Source organism: Odocoileus virginianus, chromosome 26 (genome assembly GCF_023699985.2).
Source record: "Odocoileus virginianus isolate 20LAN1187 ecotype Illinois chromosome 26, Ovbor_1.2, whole genome shotgun sequence".
NCBI classification, from domain to species: domain Eukaryota; kingdom Metazoa; phylum Chordata; class Mammalia; order Artiodactyla; family Cervidae; genus Odocoileus; species Odocoileus virginianus.
This window is the reverse complement of record NC_069699.1, coordinates 19,404,606-19,420,857: the sequence shown is the minus strand read 5'-3', so window position 1 is coordinate 19,420,857 and position 16,252 is coordinate 19,404,606. Positions and strand designations below refer to the sequence as shown.

The 16,252-nt window shown below is 41.5% G+C and overlaps 1 protein-coding gene across 9 annotated transcripts in view; it reads left to right on the top strand.

The window, feature by feature from the left end:
* The window catches only part of ITPR1 (inositol 1,4,5-trisphosphate receptor type 1), a 344,659-nt gene that overhangs the window by 128,299 nt on the left and 200,108 nt on the right, over window positions 1-16,252 (top strand). For all 9 annotated transcript variants that reach the window (XM_070455631.1, XM_070455630.1, XM_070455627.1 and 6 more), the window contains exons 6-10: window positions 7,173-7,259; window positions 9,252-9,410; window positions 11,422-11,520; window positions 12,746-12,829; window positions 12,927-13,073. In XM_070455631.1, the coding sequence (XP_070311732.1) occupies window positions 7,173-7,259; window positions 9,252-9,410; window positions 11,422-11,520; window positions 12,746-12,829; window positions 12,927-13,073 (576 nt within the window). The remainder of the gene's footprint in view (window positions 1-7,172; window positions 7,260-9,251; window positions 9,411-11,421; window positions 11,521-12,745; window positions 12,830-12,926; window positions 13,074-16,252) is intronic.

The following is a 16,252-nucleotide window of genomic DNA, read 5'->3' as shown; positions in this document are numbered from 1 at the left end:
TGTGGGCACCTAGAAAGAGCTTCACTGGTGGCTCAGTGGTGAAGAACCCACCTGTGATGCTGGAGACACAGGTTCCATCCCTGGTTTGGGAAGATCCCCTGGAGGAGGGTGTGGCAACCCACTCCAGTATACTTGCCTAGAGAATCCCGTGAATAGAGGAGTCTGGAAGCTCCACAGTCCATAGGGTTGCAAAGAGTCAGAAATGACTGAAGCGATTTAGCACGCAGAAGGAGCTCCCAGATCCTCTCATGTGAATAAGGGTGAGTGACATGGTAGTCAGGGAGGACTTCCTAGAGGAAGAGGAGGTGACAAGTAAGCCTCACAATGAGGCATCTTTGGCAGTGAGAGAGTAGGAGAAGGAAAAAAAGCAGAAAGAGATCACTTGGGAGGCTTCCAGTACTGCAACTTTAACAGTTTTAGGGCAGATATTCTCAGCCTCAGCAGACCCATTTCTCCCTCTGAATAGCAGATATTATTAATATGTAACAGTATGAACAGGAAATAAAATTTATAAGTAATATAGCCTCCCAAGGTACCGAAGTTTGAAAATGAATTGTGAAGGTAAAATGGAAAGGTATTTCATTAAGTTCCTGCTCAGGCACAGTCATCCTAGAGGACATAAGAAAATAAATGCTTGTACCTGTTTGTATAAACCCTGTGAATAAGGCAGCCAAAGACTGTGGCTGATGTAGGCCTCTAGTACCGGTGGCCCAAAAAGCATGTTTTCCATAATGTGATTTTTCAAACTGGTTAGCAGTTCTTCATAATGTTACAAAGAATGCATAGCACACTCTTCTCTTTACTAAAGAACACTCCCATTTTTGGAAAATTGTTAATAATAACTTTAATTAAACCATACAAAACCTGCTTTGTGTGAATGTGTGAAGTGGAGTTAGGAATTTGGCTCAGAAATGGCAGATAGCCGGGACTTCCCTGGTTGCCCAGTGGTTAAGACTCTGCCTTCCAATGTGGTGGGGCGCACGTTTGATCCCTGGTCAGAAGCTAAGATGCCATATTGGGCAGCCAAAAACTTTAAAAAATAAGTAAATAAATAAAAAGACATTGCAAAAAACCAGCTTTTTAACCTCTGTGACTATCCACTGGAATACCAAATTGCGTGGGAGGAATGATGCTGCTTCCTTGAACGGGCCTGTGCTATGCATTTCTGGCACGCGGCATCCCTGGCTCTTGTCCAGAGAACTGGTAGCGGTCCCCTCCTCCTCCAATCTTTGTGATGATCCAGGGTGCCCCCGCACTTTGTGCTGGGAGCGTGGGAGTCACGTTGAATGGGTAGGAAGGGTTGCCCAATTCTGTACATCTCTCAGGAGGGCTATTTAGCACGCACGCCTGTGGGATTTTCGTGGTGGCGGCAGTGCATGTCGTTAACTGTCCTGGCTCCCCTTTTCTTTAATAACAATGATTATGTTCAGTGAGTTCTTGCTGCTGTTGTTTAGTTGCTAAGTTACATCCGACTCTTTGTGACCCCATGGACTGCAGCATGTCAGGCTCCTCTCTCCGTGGAATTGGATAGCCATTTCCTTCTGCAGGGGATCTTCCCAACCGGGGGATAGAACCTGCGTCGGCAGGCAGATTCTTCACCACTGAGCCATCAGGGAAACCTGAGATCTCCTTAGTCCATCTCAAACTGTTTCTTCTCCTGCACTGTTTACAGCAAGGGTTGTAAGTTGAGGTTCCTCGGGGCCAAGCAGGAAACCAGTTGGAACAAAGGGCTCTTGGTGGCCAGCGTGCTCAGTGGCTCGGGCCTGTGTGCAGGTCTGGGACATCTCCACCTCCCAGCTGCTGCTGCATGGGAAGGCGGGCCTAGAGCTGCTGACACATATCAAGAGAAACTAAGGACCCATGCTTTGATGTGTTATCTCTCAATTTTTAAAAAATGTTGTAAAACACACGTTCAACACCGACACCAGAATGGCTCAGGCAGGGTGACGTTCTTGGCCACCCATTCGCAGCCTGTGATACACGTGTTGTTTCATCAGCAATTCCTTTTCATGCTCCTTCCCACAAATGAACCCTGAAAAAAACCACACAGTTGAAAACTGCAATCCTAAAGGTGACCGAGAACTTTGAACTCCTTACTAAAACAAACAACAAATGTTCTCTTTCATGCCGTTCTTGCTTTAAATAGATTTTAAAAGGAAACCAGCGCTGTCCCCTGATGTAGGATTACTGACGTGACTTTTGGGACTCACTCACTCTGTGCAGTTCCTACTTTCCTTGCTTAGTTGGACATTTTTTGCCCCCTCGTGTCTGAAAGTCATTCACATGTTCTAGTGTCGTCATTAAAATGCTGTATTTTGGGAAGCCACTTGCCTTTGGGGGTGGATGGCTGGTCTCCAGGGGGTTTTCATTTTTATTTTTGTCAACTACTGTGGAGCACCCCAATCAAAGGTCAGATTATTTTAAATTAATGCCATTTAAGGAATTAGTTGTCTAGACCACTCTGGCTTCCTCTTGCCTAGGCTTTGCAGCACGCCACGCCACCGGCTTTCTGAAGGTCAGTGACATCTAGTGGCTGGTTGCTGTGTGTGTCTGTTCTTTCAGAGAGGACTGGATGCTAACCCCCCTGGTCATGATTTCCCAAGACTCTTGGCACAATGAGGTTCCCCCACCCTTCTCAAATCATCTCATTTGTTCTTCAGGCCTTGACTACATTTCCTGACAGCGTTTTTGTCTGTTACCTTGAAATAGCACCTACATTGTTTTGGTTCTGAGAAATGATCTGTTACTTTAAGCTGGGAAGAACCAGAGGAGTGATGAGTCTTTATTGTCATCTGAAGCCTGGGTCCTGCATTGCTTATTTTCAGAAGGCTTAATTCAATATCATGTTATGTAATTCAGAGTTTTTTGACCTTACATACCCTTTCACCACTGCTCCAGTGACCTCTCTGTGGTAATGTAATCATGGTTTCTCTATTTCTGAAATAAAATAACAGGTGACTGTGATGGGGTTGACCTTGATGTTGCTTAGGGAAACACAGTAATGTCCGTGGTGAATAATGGTGGCAGAGAGCATAGCGTAGAGTGCCATTTCTTCCTTAGAAATTCGGAACTGTCCTCAAGTCATTGTGCAAGGGAAAAGAGCAACAGGTACTTGTTTTATTGGGGTTCTTAAATATTGAAAGGGTAACACGTTTAAGGTGGCTTTTTATTTACTTTTATTTTTAAATTAATTTTTATTGGAGTATAGTTGCTTTGCGATGTTATGATGGTTTCTCCTGTAGAGCAAAGTGAATCAGCTATATATTTTCATACATCCCCTCTTTTTTGGGTGTCGTCCCCATTTAGATCACCACAGCGCACTGAGTGGAGATCCCCGCTGTACACAGCTTCTCATTAGTTATGTGTTTTATACTTCCTAGCGCATATATGTCAGTCCCACTCTCCTCCCAATTCATCCCGCTCCGCCTCCCCACCCTCGGTGCCCATTCGTTTGTTCTCTGCATCTGTGTCTCTATTTCTGTTTTGCACGTAAAGCTTTCTAAAAACCCAGGCTTCTTGCCATGGAGATAGGATGAAGATGCTTCTGAAAAAATGACATGTGAGTATTGTAAGAAGTGAATTCCAAAAACACATGAGTAAGAGAAGGGAAAAAAAAATGGTACACTCTCTAAATCTTACCCCTCAAAGATAATCTTGGTTTTATATTTGGTGTGTGTCCCAGGCTTCAACCCCCTATTACTCCTGTATCTCTGTATCTTAAAGTATTAATGGGGGCATGCCGTCTCACTTCTCTTTCTTTCGCTTGCTTATTTCCCCACTTACTATGCCATGAATAAATAAATAGCTCTGTATTTTTCATGGCTACTTGATAACTCCATGGTATAGTAGGACTGTAATTTTAGAGAGCTAATCCCTATGGATTTCAGAAATACTTAGGATCCTGACAATTTTTTTCCATTCTGGGGGTGGGGAAAGTGGTTATGGCCTCATGTGGCCTCTTACTTCTTAGGAGAAATTCCTGGAAATAGGATGACTAAGTCAAAGTTATGCCCATTGACCACCTTTTTGGTGGCTATTGCCAGATTATTCTTCAGAAGGGTGGTACAAATCCACTGTCTTAAAGTGTGGACTCATCTTTAGAATACACTTGAGAGATTTAATATGTTTTTTCCAAGGTTAAAGCAGCCTTGATCAGTGGGCCTGGGTATAGGTTGCACCTTACTTCCTTTTTATCAACCTTTTGCTTTACCTGTTGAACTAAAAATTGTGATGGATGTTTTTTTTCTGAAAGGCAAATTATATGTCAGTTATATCCGTAAAACTGAGGGAAGGGAACTAATTTATTTCGTGGAGGGGGGTACTTAAAGACTGCCTTGTGAACTCAAATGAACACATATACAGTGTTTATGCACTTAGTAAAAGAGGACATGAATGGGAGAGTTTTCTCCTTAAACAAAGAGCCCTTATAGCAAAACTGAATTCTTAGAAGGTTCATAAACTTAATTCATGGATGTTTACTTAGTAGCTATGTGTGGGCTTGGTGGTCAATGATCATTAAGTCTTTTAATGGAGTTTCAGATATGGTATTTTGATATTCTTAGATGTTTATTTTCCAGATGTATATTTTCACTTCTGATTTTACCTTTTATATGTTTTTAAGGAAATACCCTTTAATCTTTAGAGCTACTGGTGTTTAATTAGTCTTAAGTATGAAATCTGGGCCTTCTTGGTGACTAATCTGACATTTTCTTTTAGATATGCCGGTAACCATTGGATTACCACTTTAATTCTTAGTCTGAGCATAGGCAGGAACTTAATATTTTAGATTAATATTTCTTAGATTGAAGCCACTGGAAATCCTTGAGAGTCAGAGGAATATTCATGAGAATTTTCCCTCTTAACCAGGAGCCCTTATATTATTTAAGTCCAAGAAACACTACTTTAAGATTCTCTAAAGGTGAATCCTTTCAGTGTGACATGTTGAGCAGAAAGAAAAAACAAAAAGCCTGTTGGGAAAATGTTGTTTTATTTTTCTTAATTCATTGATTTTTCTACCCTTTGATTTTTTTTTTTTTCTTTCTCCAATTTCCTGTTCTTATTAGCTGAGAACTGCTTGGCAGAAAGAATAAATGGCTTTCTCCAAAGTATAAACCTGCCTTCTAAGTAGATTCAGTCCAGTGGTGTTTTTTTCTTTGGAAACTACCTGCGGTTACTGTAGAGCTCTCTGGAGAGGGTACAGCTCAGGCATGAAAACAGGGAGAAGGGAGGTGGGAGGAAGTGAAGGGAAGGTGTTTGTGGAGAGGAAGAGAGAATGGGGGAGGACCGTGCCCGGGGCAGTTGCATGCCAAGGATGGCTATGGTGTCTGTACTGCTATTGTTTCTGGATGTGTCTTGAAACCGGTGAATATTATCTTTTTGTACCTGAGAACAGCACACTGGTAACTAATTCCAAAAGAGCAAGAGGGGAGCCTCTGAATAGACCACTGTTTTAAAGGGTTGAGATACATAGGGTAAAGTTGTAGTCATCTATATGACCCTTACCTTCTTGTAATGTAGTTTCTTTCTGGTTAAAGATTGCTGCCTGCAGCTTATTTTTCTCAAAAGATATGCCTTCCTAAAAATACCTGTCTTCCTGGTAGAGGCGGAGTAGATGCTGAGCTTAATGGAAATGGGAAGATTCTTCATCTAGCCAACTTCCCACTTTTCAAAATTCTCATCATTAGGACATTACTTAGTTACAGAAACTTGTGCATAACAATCATGCTTTAAATGTATTGAATGCCTGTTTGGTGTCTAGTATGTGTTTTCTTTCATCTCCATGATGAGAGAGAGGGGGGAAAAAAGGCTTATTTTGTCCTCATTTTGTGGATGAGAATGCTGAGTGAGGCTCGGTGAGATTAAATAACTTGGCCAAGATGGTCAAGCTGGTCTGTGGTGGAACCAAGACCAGGCCTGAAGGGTCCTGTGGAAATGGGGACCTGGGAAGGAAGCCCATTACCCCGTGGCATCTGCTAGCATATTGTCTCAAGGCCAGGGGGAGACTCTAGGAGGAGAACATTGGAAACAGTTCTGAAGGATACTGCTGGTCATCATCATGCATTTAGCACCCATCAGATTAGAAGAAATCCCTGTTATTTTACTTTGGTTTTACTTATTCTGGGCTTGGAAGTCAGGGGTTGGAATAGCAGTTTAATTGCCTAGGATGAAACTAGCTCCCCTTGAGCATGGTTATAATATGTTAACAGTCCTTACTGAGTTCTACAGGGAAATGAAGAAAGAATGACTGTGCGGGTTGGTGGCCTTGGCCGACTGTTTTGGAAACCCTCTATTCTCATCATGTTCCCTAGGCTGCCAAGGTTGGGCTAGTAATATCTTCAGCATCATTTGTGACTGTATCAATCTGGAGTTTACCCAAATGTGGGTGTGAGATTGTCTCTTACTTAATAGCTGTGTAATTTTTTTTTAAATGACAGTTTTAAGCAAAATTTCAAATATACATAGTAGTAGAGAAAACAATATAAACTCCTTTTGTAGCCATCATTCAACTAACTGTGCATTGTCAACCAAACTTTTTCATCTCTCTGAGTCTGTTTCCTCCTTATTAAATTAGAATAATCATCTCCTCAGGGAACTACCATGAAAATTACATAAATTATAATTGGTATATAACAATAAAAATTAACACTCCATGAATCCTTCTGTGATGAGATATTGTGCTAAGTGATTCCTATGAGATGAGAGTGCTGTTTTTATTTTCATTTTATAGAAGAGGTAACTGAGGCTCACAGATATTAAATAACACATCCAGGTCAGAAAACCAGTATTTAAACCCTGTTTTATTTTACTCCAGAGCTATAAAGACAACCTTTACATATCATAAAAGGGCTGTGCAATTTCCCTTCTAACCTTACCCTGTTTTCTTTAAAAATATATAAACTTTTGACTTAGTCTTACCCTAAGCAAGTATCTGTGAAGTCCTTAAAAGAAAGAACACATTTTTGAAAAGTCAAAAAGGCCAACAAGCAAAGGCATAATGGGTTGGATTGTTAAACCCCTTGTTCATTGCACTTAGCCTCTGGGTGTACTTAGGTATTAATATTTACTTATTTCTGTGGTTCCTGTATGAACTGGCTATGTTGGTTCTGCATCACAGCAGAGAAATGAAACCCATTGTTGCCTCTTTGTGACTACTCTTCCTCCTCCATAAACAGCATGCTGCAGACTTGGAAAAGAAGCAAAATGAGACCGAAAACAGGAAATTGCTGGGCACTGTGATCCAGTATGGCAATGTGATCCAGGTAGGTCAAAACTACTCTTCTGTCATGGAGCTGAAGCCTTAAAAGAGGAAATGAAAAGCAAGCGCACTAAACCCTATTGGGAGCCGAAGAACTCCATGGAGACAGCCAGTTTATTGGACAAGGTCTGGCACTTCTTCTGATTGGGCTGGGCTCTTGGGTTTTTAGTTGGTTCTGTTTCAATGTGAGAGTCCACTTCGCTCCTTGGAAGCTGTTAATTGAGGCTGTCCACATATTTTAGATGGGAAGCTCCTATCTAAAGAGGAGCCTGACTGTTGAGGTCTTGCCTAACTTGCATTCCTTGAAAGTTCCTCATATTTGGAAAAAACTGATTCAAGGACTGGTCACCAGAAGTAATAAGAGCAATTCTGTATCTTCAGGTAGAATCTTTGATGAGTCTCAAGTCTTACCTAATGGGTCATGAGATTTACTTGTTTATCTCTGGTACCTTTAAATTTAAAAGGAATAGACACAATTTAAGAAATAGCTACCACAGGTTTTACTGGAGAAAAAAAAAAAGTCCACCTGGGTCTGTCCTTGCAGAAAACAGTCTATGAGAAAGTCCAGTGCCAAATATGGCTGTTAAAAAAACCATTAAAAAAATTATAGTTAATTTGTGATGTTGTGTTTCAGGTATATAGCAAAGTGGTTCAGTTATACACATACATGTATATATATATATCCATTCTTTTTCAGACTCTTTCCCATTATAGGTAATTACAAGATATTGAATATAGTTTCCTGTACTGTACCATAGGTCTTTGTTGTTTATCTGTTTTATATATTGTAGTGTGTCTGTGTTAACCCCAAACTCCTACTTTCCCTCTCTTTACTAATGCCAATATTAAATTTACAACTGACAGAGGAATTCCTTCCCACTTTTTCTCCTCTGAGATTTAGGGCAAGAATTCTTGCCATGACTCAGGTATCTTACTAGCAAATGGTAATAATAATGGTGTCTACTGCCTGTCACAGAGTATCCTCAGCACATATTACCTAATGTTTCTTATTTCCCCAAGCCTAGGTCTTGACATCCACCAATAGGTAATATCAGGTTACAAACCAACCAAATCCAACACCTCAACAGGTGCATGGAGGATCAGGGCTACTCATCAGAGTAAGAACGAAGGCTTGGGAATGCATCAATTTCCCCTTGTGTATCACGGCTAGTGGATGTCAGAGGCTCATGGATCAGACAAGTTACTCCTCTGCTTCCAGTAACCCTGGCAGTGTTTGTAAACCTCCTGGGAGTGTTCTAGAAACTATCTGTGAACCTGGAAAGAGGGATATTGGCACTTTGCAGTGGTATCTCCTGCTAGTCTTACCATGTCTCCAGAGACTGGACAAGCTTTCATATTCCCTTCCATCTTCTCTTACAGCCTGTTGAGTTGGGAAGCTTTGGTCAACGCTTCCTGGTCTAGGCTTACTATGGGACATTTCCCATCTAGATCTTCAGTCTTTCCATCCCTTTCATGTACCCACTTGCCAAGTAATTAAGAACAGAGTGCTTAGAAGTTCAAGGTAGAAATCCATAACAGTCATGTTTTTTCAAATGAATTGATGATCCCCCTAATGGGGTCCTCTATTAAACTGAACGGTGTCTCTTGTTCCGAAGTGCCCTTCCTTAGCTCCACCTTTGTGTTAGGCATATTCAGACTGCAGTTCTTTAGACCCTTTACGTGGGGTTAGACCCCTTCCTGCTAACCAGTGGCAAGAGTGCTATTCTATAGGAAAGTGTCTTTACCTGAGTGACATCCATCTCGTCCAAGGCTGTTTTGGGGGGAAAATAATTTTCTTCTCCTCTTCCTTCTACTCCCTTCGCTCTTCCTCCTTTTCTAGTCATCCCCTTGCCCTCGGCACTTCTGTGGTTCTCTAACTTCACAGGCAGCTCAGTGGTGGGAGGAGTGTTTGATACATATTTTATATGGCTGAGAGAGAAATGGTAAAGATTCAGAGACATGCTGACAGGCACCTTATTCTCCTGGTGGTTTTCAGCTACTGCATCTGAAAAGTAATAAATACCTAACTGTGAATAAGAGGCTTCCGGCCCTGCTGGAGAAGAATGCCATGAGAGTGACATTGGATGAGGCCGGAAATGAAGGGTCCTGGTTCTACATTCAGCCATTCTACAAGCTGCGATCCATCGGAGACAGTGTAAGTGCGTGTTCCCAGCCCCGGGACTGCTCTGTGCCAGGCCTCCGACCATAACTGCATGCTTGAGTCAACTGGGAGAAATTTAAAGTTGGAGCCAGAGGCTTATCCTGTAGGAGGAGAAGGGACTCACTATGGAAACCAGTGTTTGGGAAACAGGGAAATTTGGAGTGAAGTGTGACCTACATACAGTAGCTCTATTTTTCCTACTGGGCTTCTGAAAAAATTCATACGAGCAGCCCATTACCTCGATAACTTGACCACAAAAGCTGGTGTCATATATTACCGTCCTGGGGACTATCCCCCTCCTTCTAGATCAGTGGTGGAATAGAAATGCTTTGCTATTTAGGAAGTAAAGTCAGAAGTTTTGAGAGGATGGAAAAGAAGTAGATTGGTCAGAGAAGGGGAGTGGATTTTAGGATTAGCCTCAGTTGCTCTTTGTCAGTAACTCTGCGGGTTCTTCATTTCATTTCAGTGACTGTGGTTGGTTTTGAGCTGCCCCTCTTCTGGGTAAGGGAGGTCATTAAGTTATAAAGCCCCAGAAGTCCTTTCCGGGGCCACTTAGAACCGTTCTGATACTTATTGTCTACCTTATTCTGTGCTTATGTGGTTGTATACTTACCTATCACTATGTATAAATACTATTAGCAGTATTTCCAACCTTGTTAAGATTCTGAAATAGTTGTTCTACCAAAAGAAAGAAGTGTTTAAACTGTGTGAAATCTTACCAAAATGCTCAACTAGCCTCCACCTGAAACTGGGTTTTTGCCATTTTTTAAAACTTAAGTATACAAAGTCTGAGTAGTTTCAAAATGTTTTACTCTATACGTTTGTGTATTAAAGTATATACAATATACCTGAAGCATGTAGTGCCAGGACACGCCACCCACCCCCACCCCGGGCAGCAGTTGGTATACAGTAGTGATCATCAACTGAGTATAAAAGAACTAGTCCAGAAAAGCTTACATTTTCGCTAAAGGTTTGGATTTTTTTTAATGTATTTAACATAATTATATTCATCTGGAGGTAGAGAAAATTTGGTCGTATGTCTTCCCCAAAGGTATCAAACTGAGAAGAGATGGGTTTTACATCTTAGGAAACCATCCTTCCCATTCTTTTTCCTTCTGCTTCCATAATAAAAGATAAGGAAGGGTGCTTTGTTCTGAACTTCCTTTCTAGCATGTCCTTTGCTTTCCTGTCCTTTAAGGTTATCATTTTATCTGTGCCTTGGTTGAGAAAACTAGATGATTTTGAATACTTACCTTTGTAAAATAGTGTTTTTTTGAATACTTACCCTTGTAGAACAGTGTTTTTCAAAGGATAGGGTAACCATCTGTACATAGGCTAAGAGATCAATTTAGTAATTTGTGACTATTATTTTAGAAAGTGGAATAGAATAGATAGTATCAAGCCATGTTGAACATAATGGGGATAAGATTGTTTGGTGTGGGTAACTTTTGTCTTAGATAAATAGATATGTATATCTGTGCATACATGCATATATGTATATACACACATACATATACATATATATCTACATAAGTATGTATGACCAGGTCATAATAGAAAACATATTTCTTAATATGACTTCTCAAAAAAGTCTAAAAGTCATTGCTTTATAAATGTATAGCTTTATTCTCTCAAAGATAAAGCCTTACTTCAGCAAATATTCTGCTTCTACCCCTAAAACTTAGAGCTTATTTATGCAAGTGCCTTAACTGAATCTAACAGAGGTAGGACTTTTTTTCTTCCTGCTTAGACTAACTTTGAAAGCATCTGTAAGTAATCAATGACAATTGTGGGCAAAAATTTACCTTTAGTCTTGTAAACATCACCCACTCCTGGTCAGGCTCAGGCTTTTAAAACTGTGCCTTTGTGCCGAATCATTGTACCTGCTAGAAGCTGGGCCTTCTCCTATGTAGACACTTATGGCTTCTCCCAGAACTAGCCCCTGCTGACTCCGCAGCCCTGACGTGCTTTTTGTGAAACGCTCGGTGGGTCCTTTCCATTTCAGGTGGTCATAGGTGACAAGGTTGTCCTGAACCCCGTGAATGCCGGCCAGCCCTTACACGCCAGCAGCCATCAGCTGGTGGATAACCCAGGCTGCAACGAGGTAAGAGAAATTCAGTTACTACTTGTGAGCAGCGTGTGCTCCGGGAGTCCCCAGCCTTCCTGGGACCAGAGCATGGGTGTGCTGACAGTGACTTGAGCCCTGACTCAGGACAGTGTACCCATTTTGCAGGCGAGGAAACCCAAGACTGAAAGCCAGACCTGTCACAAGAGGCTGTGCAAGCCTGCTCAGTCGGTGGGAGCTGATAGGCACTTCAGGGCTCAGGTTGCTAAGCTTTGTATCCCTGGGACACCATTTTTCTAATTTCTTAAACCAGAGGAGGCTCCCTTGTACCTATTCATTTTGGCCAGAAGAGCACCCTTTTCTAATTGGTCCCCTAAAGAGAGAGCCTTTCCCTAATTCCCCTGCACTGGCAGCTACGAACACCGCTGCAAGAGAGACATCTTGCTTTTGGCAGTACATCTACGTAAGGTAATTGGCAATTACAGGACACAAGGTCTGTAGCTTGATTGTGACATGAATATTTTTTTAATGGTGGAGGATGCAAGGTCTGGAGTCAGATATTTTGGATTCAGATCCTGGATCTGTCCTCCTCTACCTCTGTGACTGTAGATTCATTACTCAGCATCCCTGGGCATCAGTTTTCCTACCTCTGAAATGGACGTGAGGGTCATTGCTATTTTTCAGGGTGGTGGTAGTGATTGTTTAGCCACTAAGTCACGTCCGACTCTTTTGTGACCGCCTGGACTATAGTCCGCTGGATCTTCTGTCTGTGGGATTTCCCCGGCAAGAGTACTGGAGTGAATTGCCATGCCCTCCTCCAGGAGATCTTCCTGACCCAGGGATCCACCCTGCATCGCCTGCGCTAGAAGGCAGATTCTTTACCACTGAGCCACCAGGGAAGCCCTTTTAGGCTGTTGCTAAGGACTGAATATATTAGTGGATGTTGGCCCAGTGCATAGAGTGTCTTTAGTGTACAAACAGTGGCCGCAAACAAAGAAGATGTCATTCCGGAAGCGTGAGAAACTTAGTTCCCTTAGCCACAGCTGGAATATACATAGTGATTGGTAGAAATTATCCATTTATTACCAGAGACTTCTAACAGGTCAATTGAATGTGCAAGTTCTATGGTCTTAATGATGCCAGTCTTTAGGCTTGGAGGGCTGAAGGACAATCTTGTTTCCTGGACAGAGATGAGGCCCTTTGGGGCAGGAAGATACAGTTGTTGAGGGATATGTGAAAAAAATAACTCTAATTTTCTTTCTAGGTCAATTCCGTCAACTGCAATACAAGCTGGAAAATAGTCCTTTTCATGAAATGGAGTGACAATAAAGATGACATATTAAAGGGGGTAAGTTGGATTCGTGACTGGCTGGGCAGCACTTGGCTCGCCTTCACTTCTCTCTTCAAATGTGCTTTCCTCACCTCCTCTGTGGGTCATCTTTCAGGGTGACGTGGTGAGGCTGTTCCATGCTGAGCAGGAGAAGTTTCTCACCTGTGACGAGCATAGGAAGAAGCAGCATGTCTTTCTGAGAACCACCGGCCGGCAGTCTGCCACGTCCGCCACCAGTTCCAAAGCCCTGTGGGAGGTGGAGGTAAGGGGTGGGGCAGGGAGAAAGGACTCGTGGATTTATAGGAAGAGTCAGATCCAGGTAGTTCAACCCACCTGTTCCAAGGACAGGGAATGACTTGGGATGACTTAGAGAAACACACACATCATGCCATATCAGAAGGATGCAGGGTAAGCCAACTCCCAACTGAAAATTTCTAATTTTCTTTCTCTGGGTCATCCGATCCTCTCTTGCATCTGTATTTTTCTTTCCCTTGCTCAGTTACGTATCACAGCTACAAGTGATCAAGTGCCTAACCAGCATGATAGCATATTGGTGACAGGATGAAAAGATGCACATCTGATAACTGGATGGTGAAGGTGATGGGAGGCACATTCCTTGTGCTCTGGAGGTGATGAAGGAGTTTGAGGTTGGGCAAGGGTTTTAGAAAGACTTCCTGAGGGCCCTAGCATCTGAGCTGCTACTAACAGGATGACATGCATTTCAGAAGGAAGAGATGAATGGGGTAGGTCACTTCTTGTAAGATACTAATGTGTACTTGGAAATGGGAGGCAACCTTGGTTTAGAACTCAGTAACCTCATTTGATGAGGAGCAGAGGATCGTCCTGCAAAACAAAATAGAAACCGTTTCAGAAGACCAGATCCTGAAAGGCAATATACCCAGGCTGTAGGAAATTGGGACTTGATTCATAAATCAAAAAACTATTAAGAATGTTAGAACCCTGCAGAAGTCACTGTGACTGACTTTAGAAACTTAAAGTACTGCATCTTCTTCACTTGCAAATTAGTTGAATGAAACATGCAACCTTTTGAGGAGAGTTTCTGCAGTATGGACTTCAAAAACTTTGGGTACTTACAAGTCTACTTCAGAACATCTGTATTTTTTCTTCTGAGAAGAAACAGCCATCTTAATTTTTACTCCCCCCCAAAACCTTGTTCTGCCAATATTCCCTCTGAATAGCCTAGGGAAACACTGAATTTATTCCTTTTTTTATTTTCTTCTTGAAGATTTTAGAAACATAAGTGCCCCTTCAAAATAAAAGAAGGAAGACAACACCATGTATTTTATATTCCTCATCATGATTTAGGGTTTTCATTATACATCTTCACCATATTCCCTGTCAGTTTTACATAGTGTTAATCTTTTCCCATGTGATGTAAGAACTTTACAATAGTATACAGTTGAATCTTGAACAGTGTGGGGGTTAGGGACACTTGCCCTCTGCATGATTGAAAATTTTTGTATAACTGATAGTCGGCCCTCTGTGTTCATGGTTCCTCTGCATCATGAATTCATCCAACCATGTAGAACTGTAATATTTAATATTGAAAAATCCATGTGTAAGCGGACCCATGCAATTCAAACCAATATTGTTAAAGGGTCAACTCTACTTCTCTTTCCCCCTTCCTGTCCTTTCGGTATTATTCTCTTGTGTTTTACCACTATATATATATATGCTATAAACTCAATAGTGCATTTTTACTTACTTTGCCTTGTTTAAGGAGTCATTTGTATACCAAAAACATGGGAAAATGAGAGATTAGGAGTCTTTTATCTACATAGTTGGACTTCCCTTGTGGCACAGCTGGTAATGAATCCGCCTGTAGTAAGGGAGACCTGGGTTCAATCCCTGGGTTGGGAAGATGCCCTGGAGAAGGGAAAGGCTACCCACTCTGGTATTCTGGCCTAGAGAATTCCATGGACTGTACAGTTCCTGGGGTCACAAAGAGTCAGACACGACTGAGGGACTTTCATCCACATAGTTATCATATCTAGCACTTCATTCCTTGGTGTAAATTGAGTTTTCATCTGAAATCATTTTCCTTCAGCCTAAAGAACTTCTTTATCATTTCTTTTAGGGCAGGTCCACCACTGGCCAATTCTCTCAGCTCTCATTTGAAAACAAGATAAGAGCTTTATGTTTGTCTGTGGAGATACCTTTATTTCACCTTAATTAAAAAAAAATTATTTTTCCTTTTTTGAAATAAAGGCTGCATGGAGATACAATTCATACATCACACAATTCACAAATTTAAAATGTATAGTTCTCCATGGTTTTTTACTAGATCCAAAAGCAGCCCTGGACTCCTAGCGATCACACCTCATTTCTCTTCAGACTTGCCCCCTCCCCACTTCTGGTAACCCCTGCTTCACTTTCTATCTCTATAGATTTGCCCGTGTTGAACATTTCATATACATGGTATCCTACAATATATGGTTCTTTGTATCTGACTTCTCTTACCTAGCATATAGTTTTCAGAGTTCATCCATATTACTGTGTATATCCATATTTCATTTCCTTTTATTATCAAATAATCTTCCATTATATAGATATGCTGTATTTACCATATTTTATTTTTCATTGGCATTTGGATTGTTTCTTCTTTTGGGCTGTTGTGAATACTGCTGCTGTGAACATTCATGTACATGTTTCTTTGGGGAGTTTCAGTTCTGTCTGGGGTGGAATTGTGGGGTGTATGGTAACTTCGTTTAACCTTTTGAGGAAAGGGTGCACTGTCTTGTTGACACTATTGTATGTTCCAAACTGCAGTGTATTAAATTCTGATTTCTTCATACTGCCTTCATTCACAAAGGGTGTTTTTGTTGACCGTGAAATTTTATGTAAACAGTTTTTTCTCTTCATACTTGAAGATGCTAATCCATTGTTGTCTTGCATGCATTATTTCCTGATGTAAATTCACGGATTTTCTTTTCTTCTTTGTTCCCTTTTGTGTCTTTTTTTTCCCCCGAAAGTGAAAGTCACTTAGTCGTGTCTGACTCTTTGTGACCCCAGGGACTGTACAGTCCATGGAATTCTCCAGGCCAGAATACTGGAGTGGGTAGCCTTTCCCTTCTCCAGGGCATCTTCCCAACCCAGGGATCAAACCCAGGTCTCCTGCATTGCAGGCAGATTCATTACCAGCTGAGCCACAAGGGAAGCCCAAGAATACTGGAGTGGGTAGCTTATATCTTCTCCAGCAGATCTTCCCAACCCAGGAATTGAACCAGGGTCTCCTGCATTGCAGGAGGATTCTTTATCCACTGAGCTATCAGGGAAGCCCTAGCTTTTTGCCCCTTAGCTACTTAAAAAAAAAAAAAAAAGCCCTAGCTTTTTTCCCCTAGGTACTTAAAAAAATTTTATTTCTGGTTTGCATTTACCTTATTATTATGTGTCTTGATGATTGTGTGAGTGTGTATATGT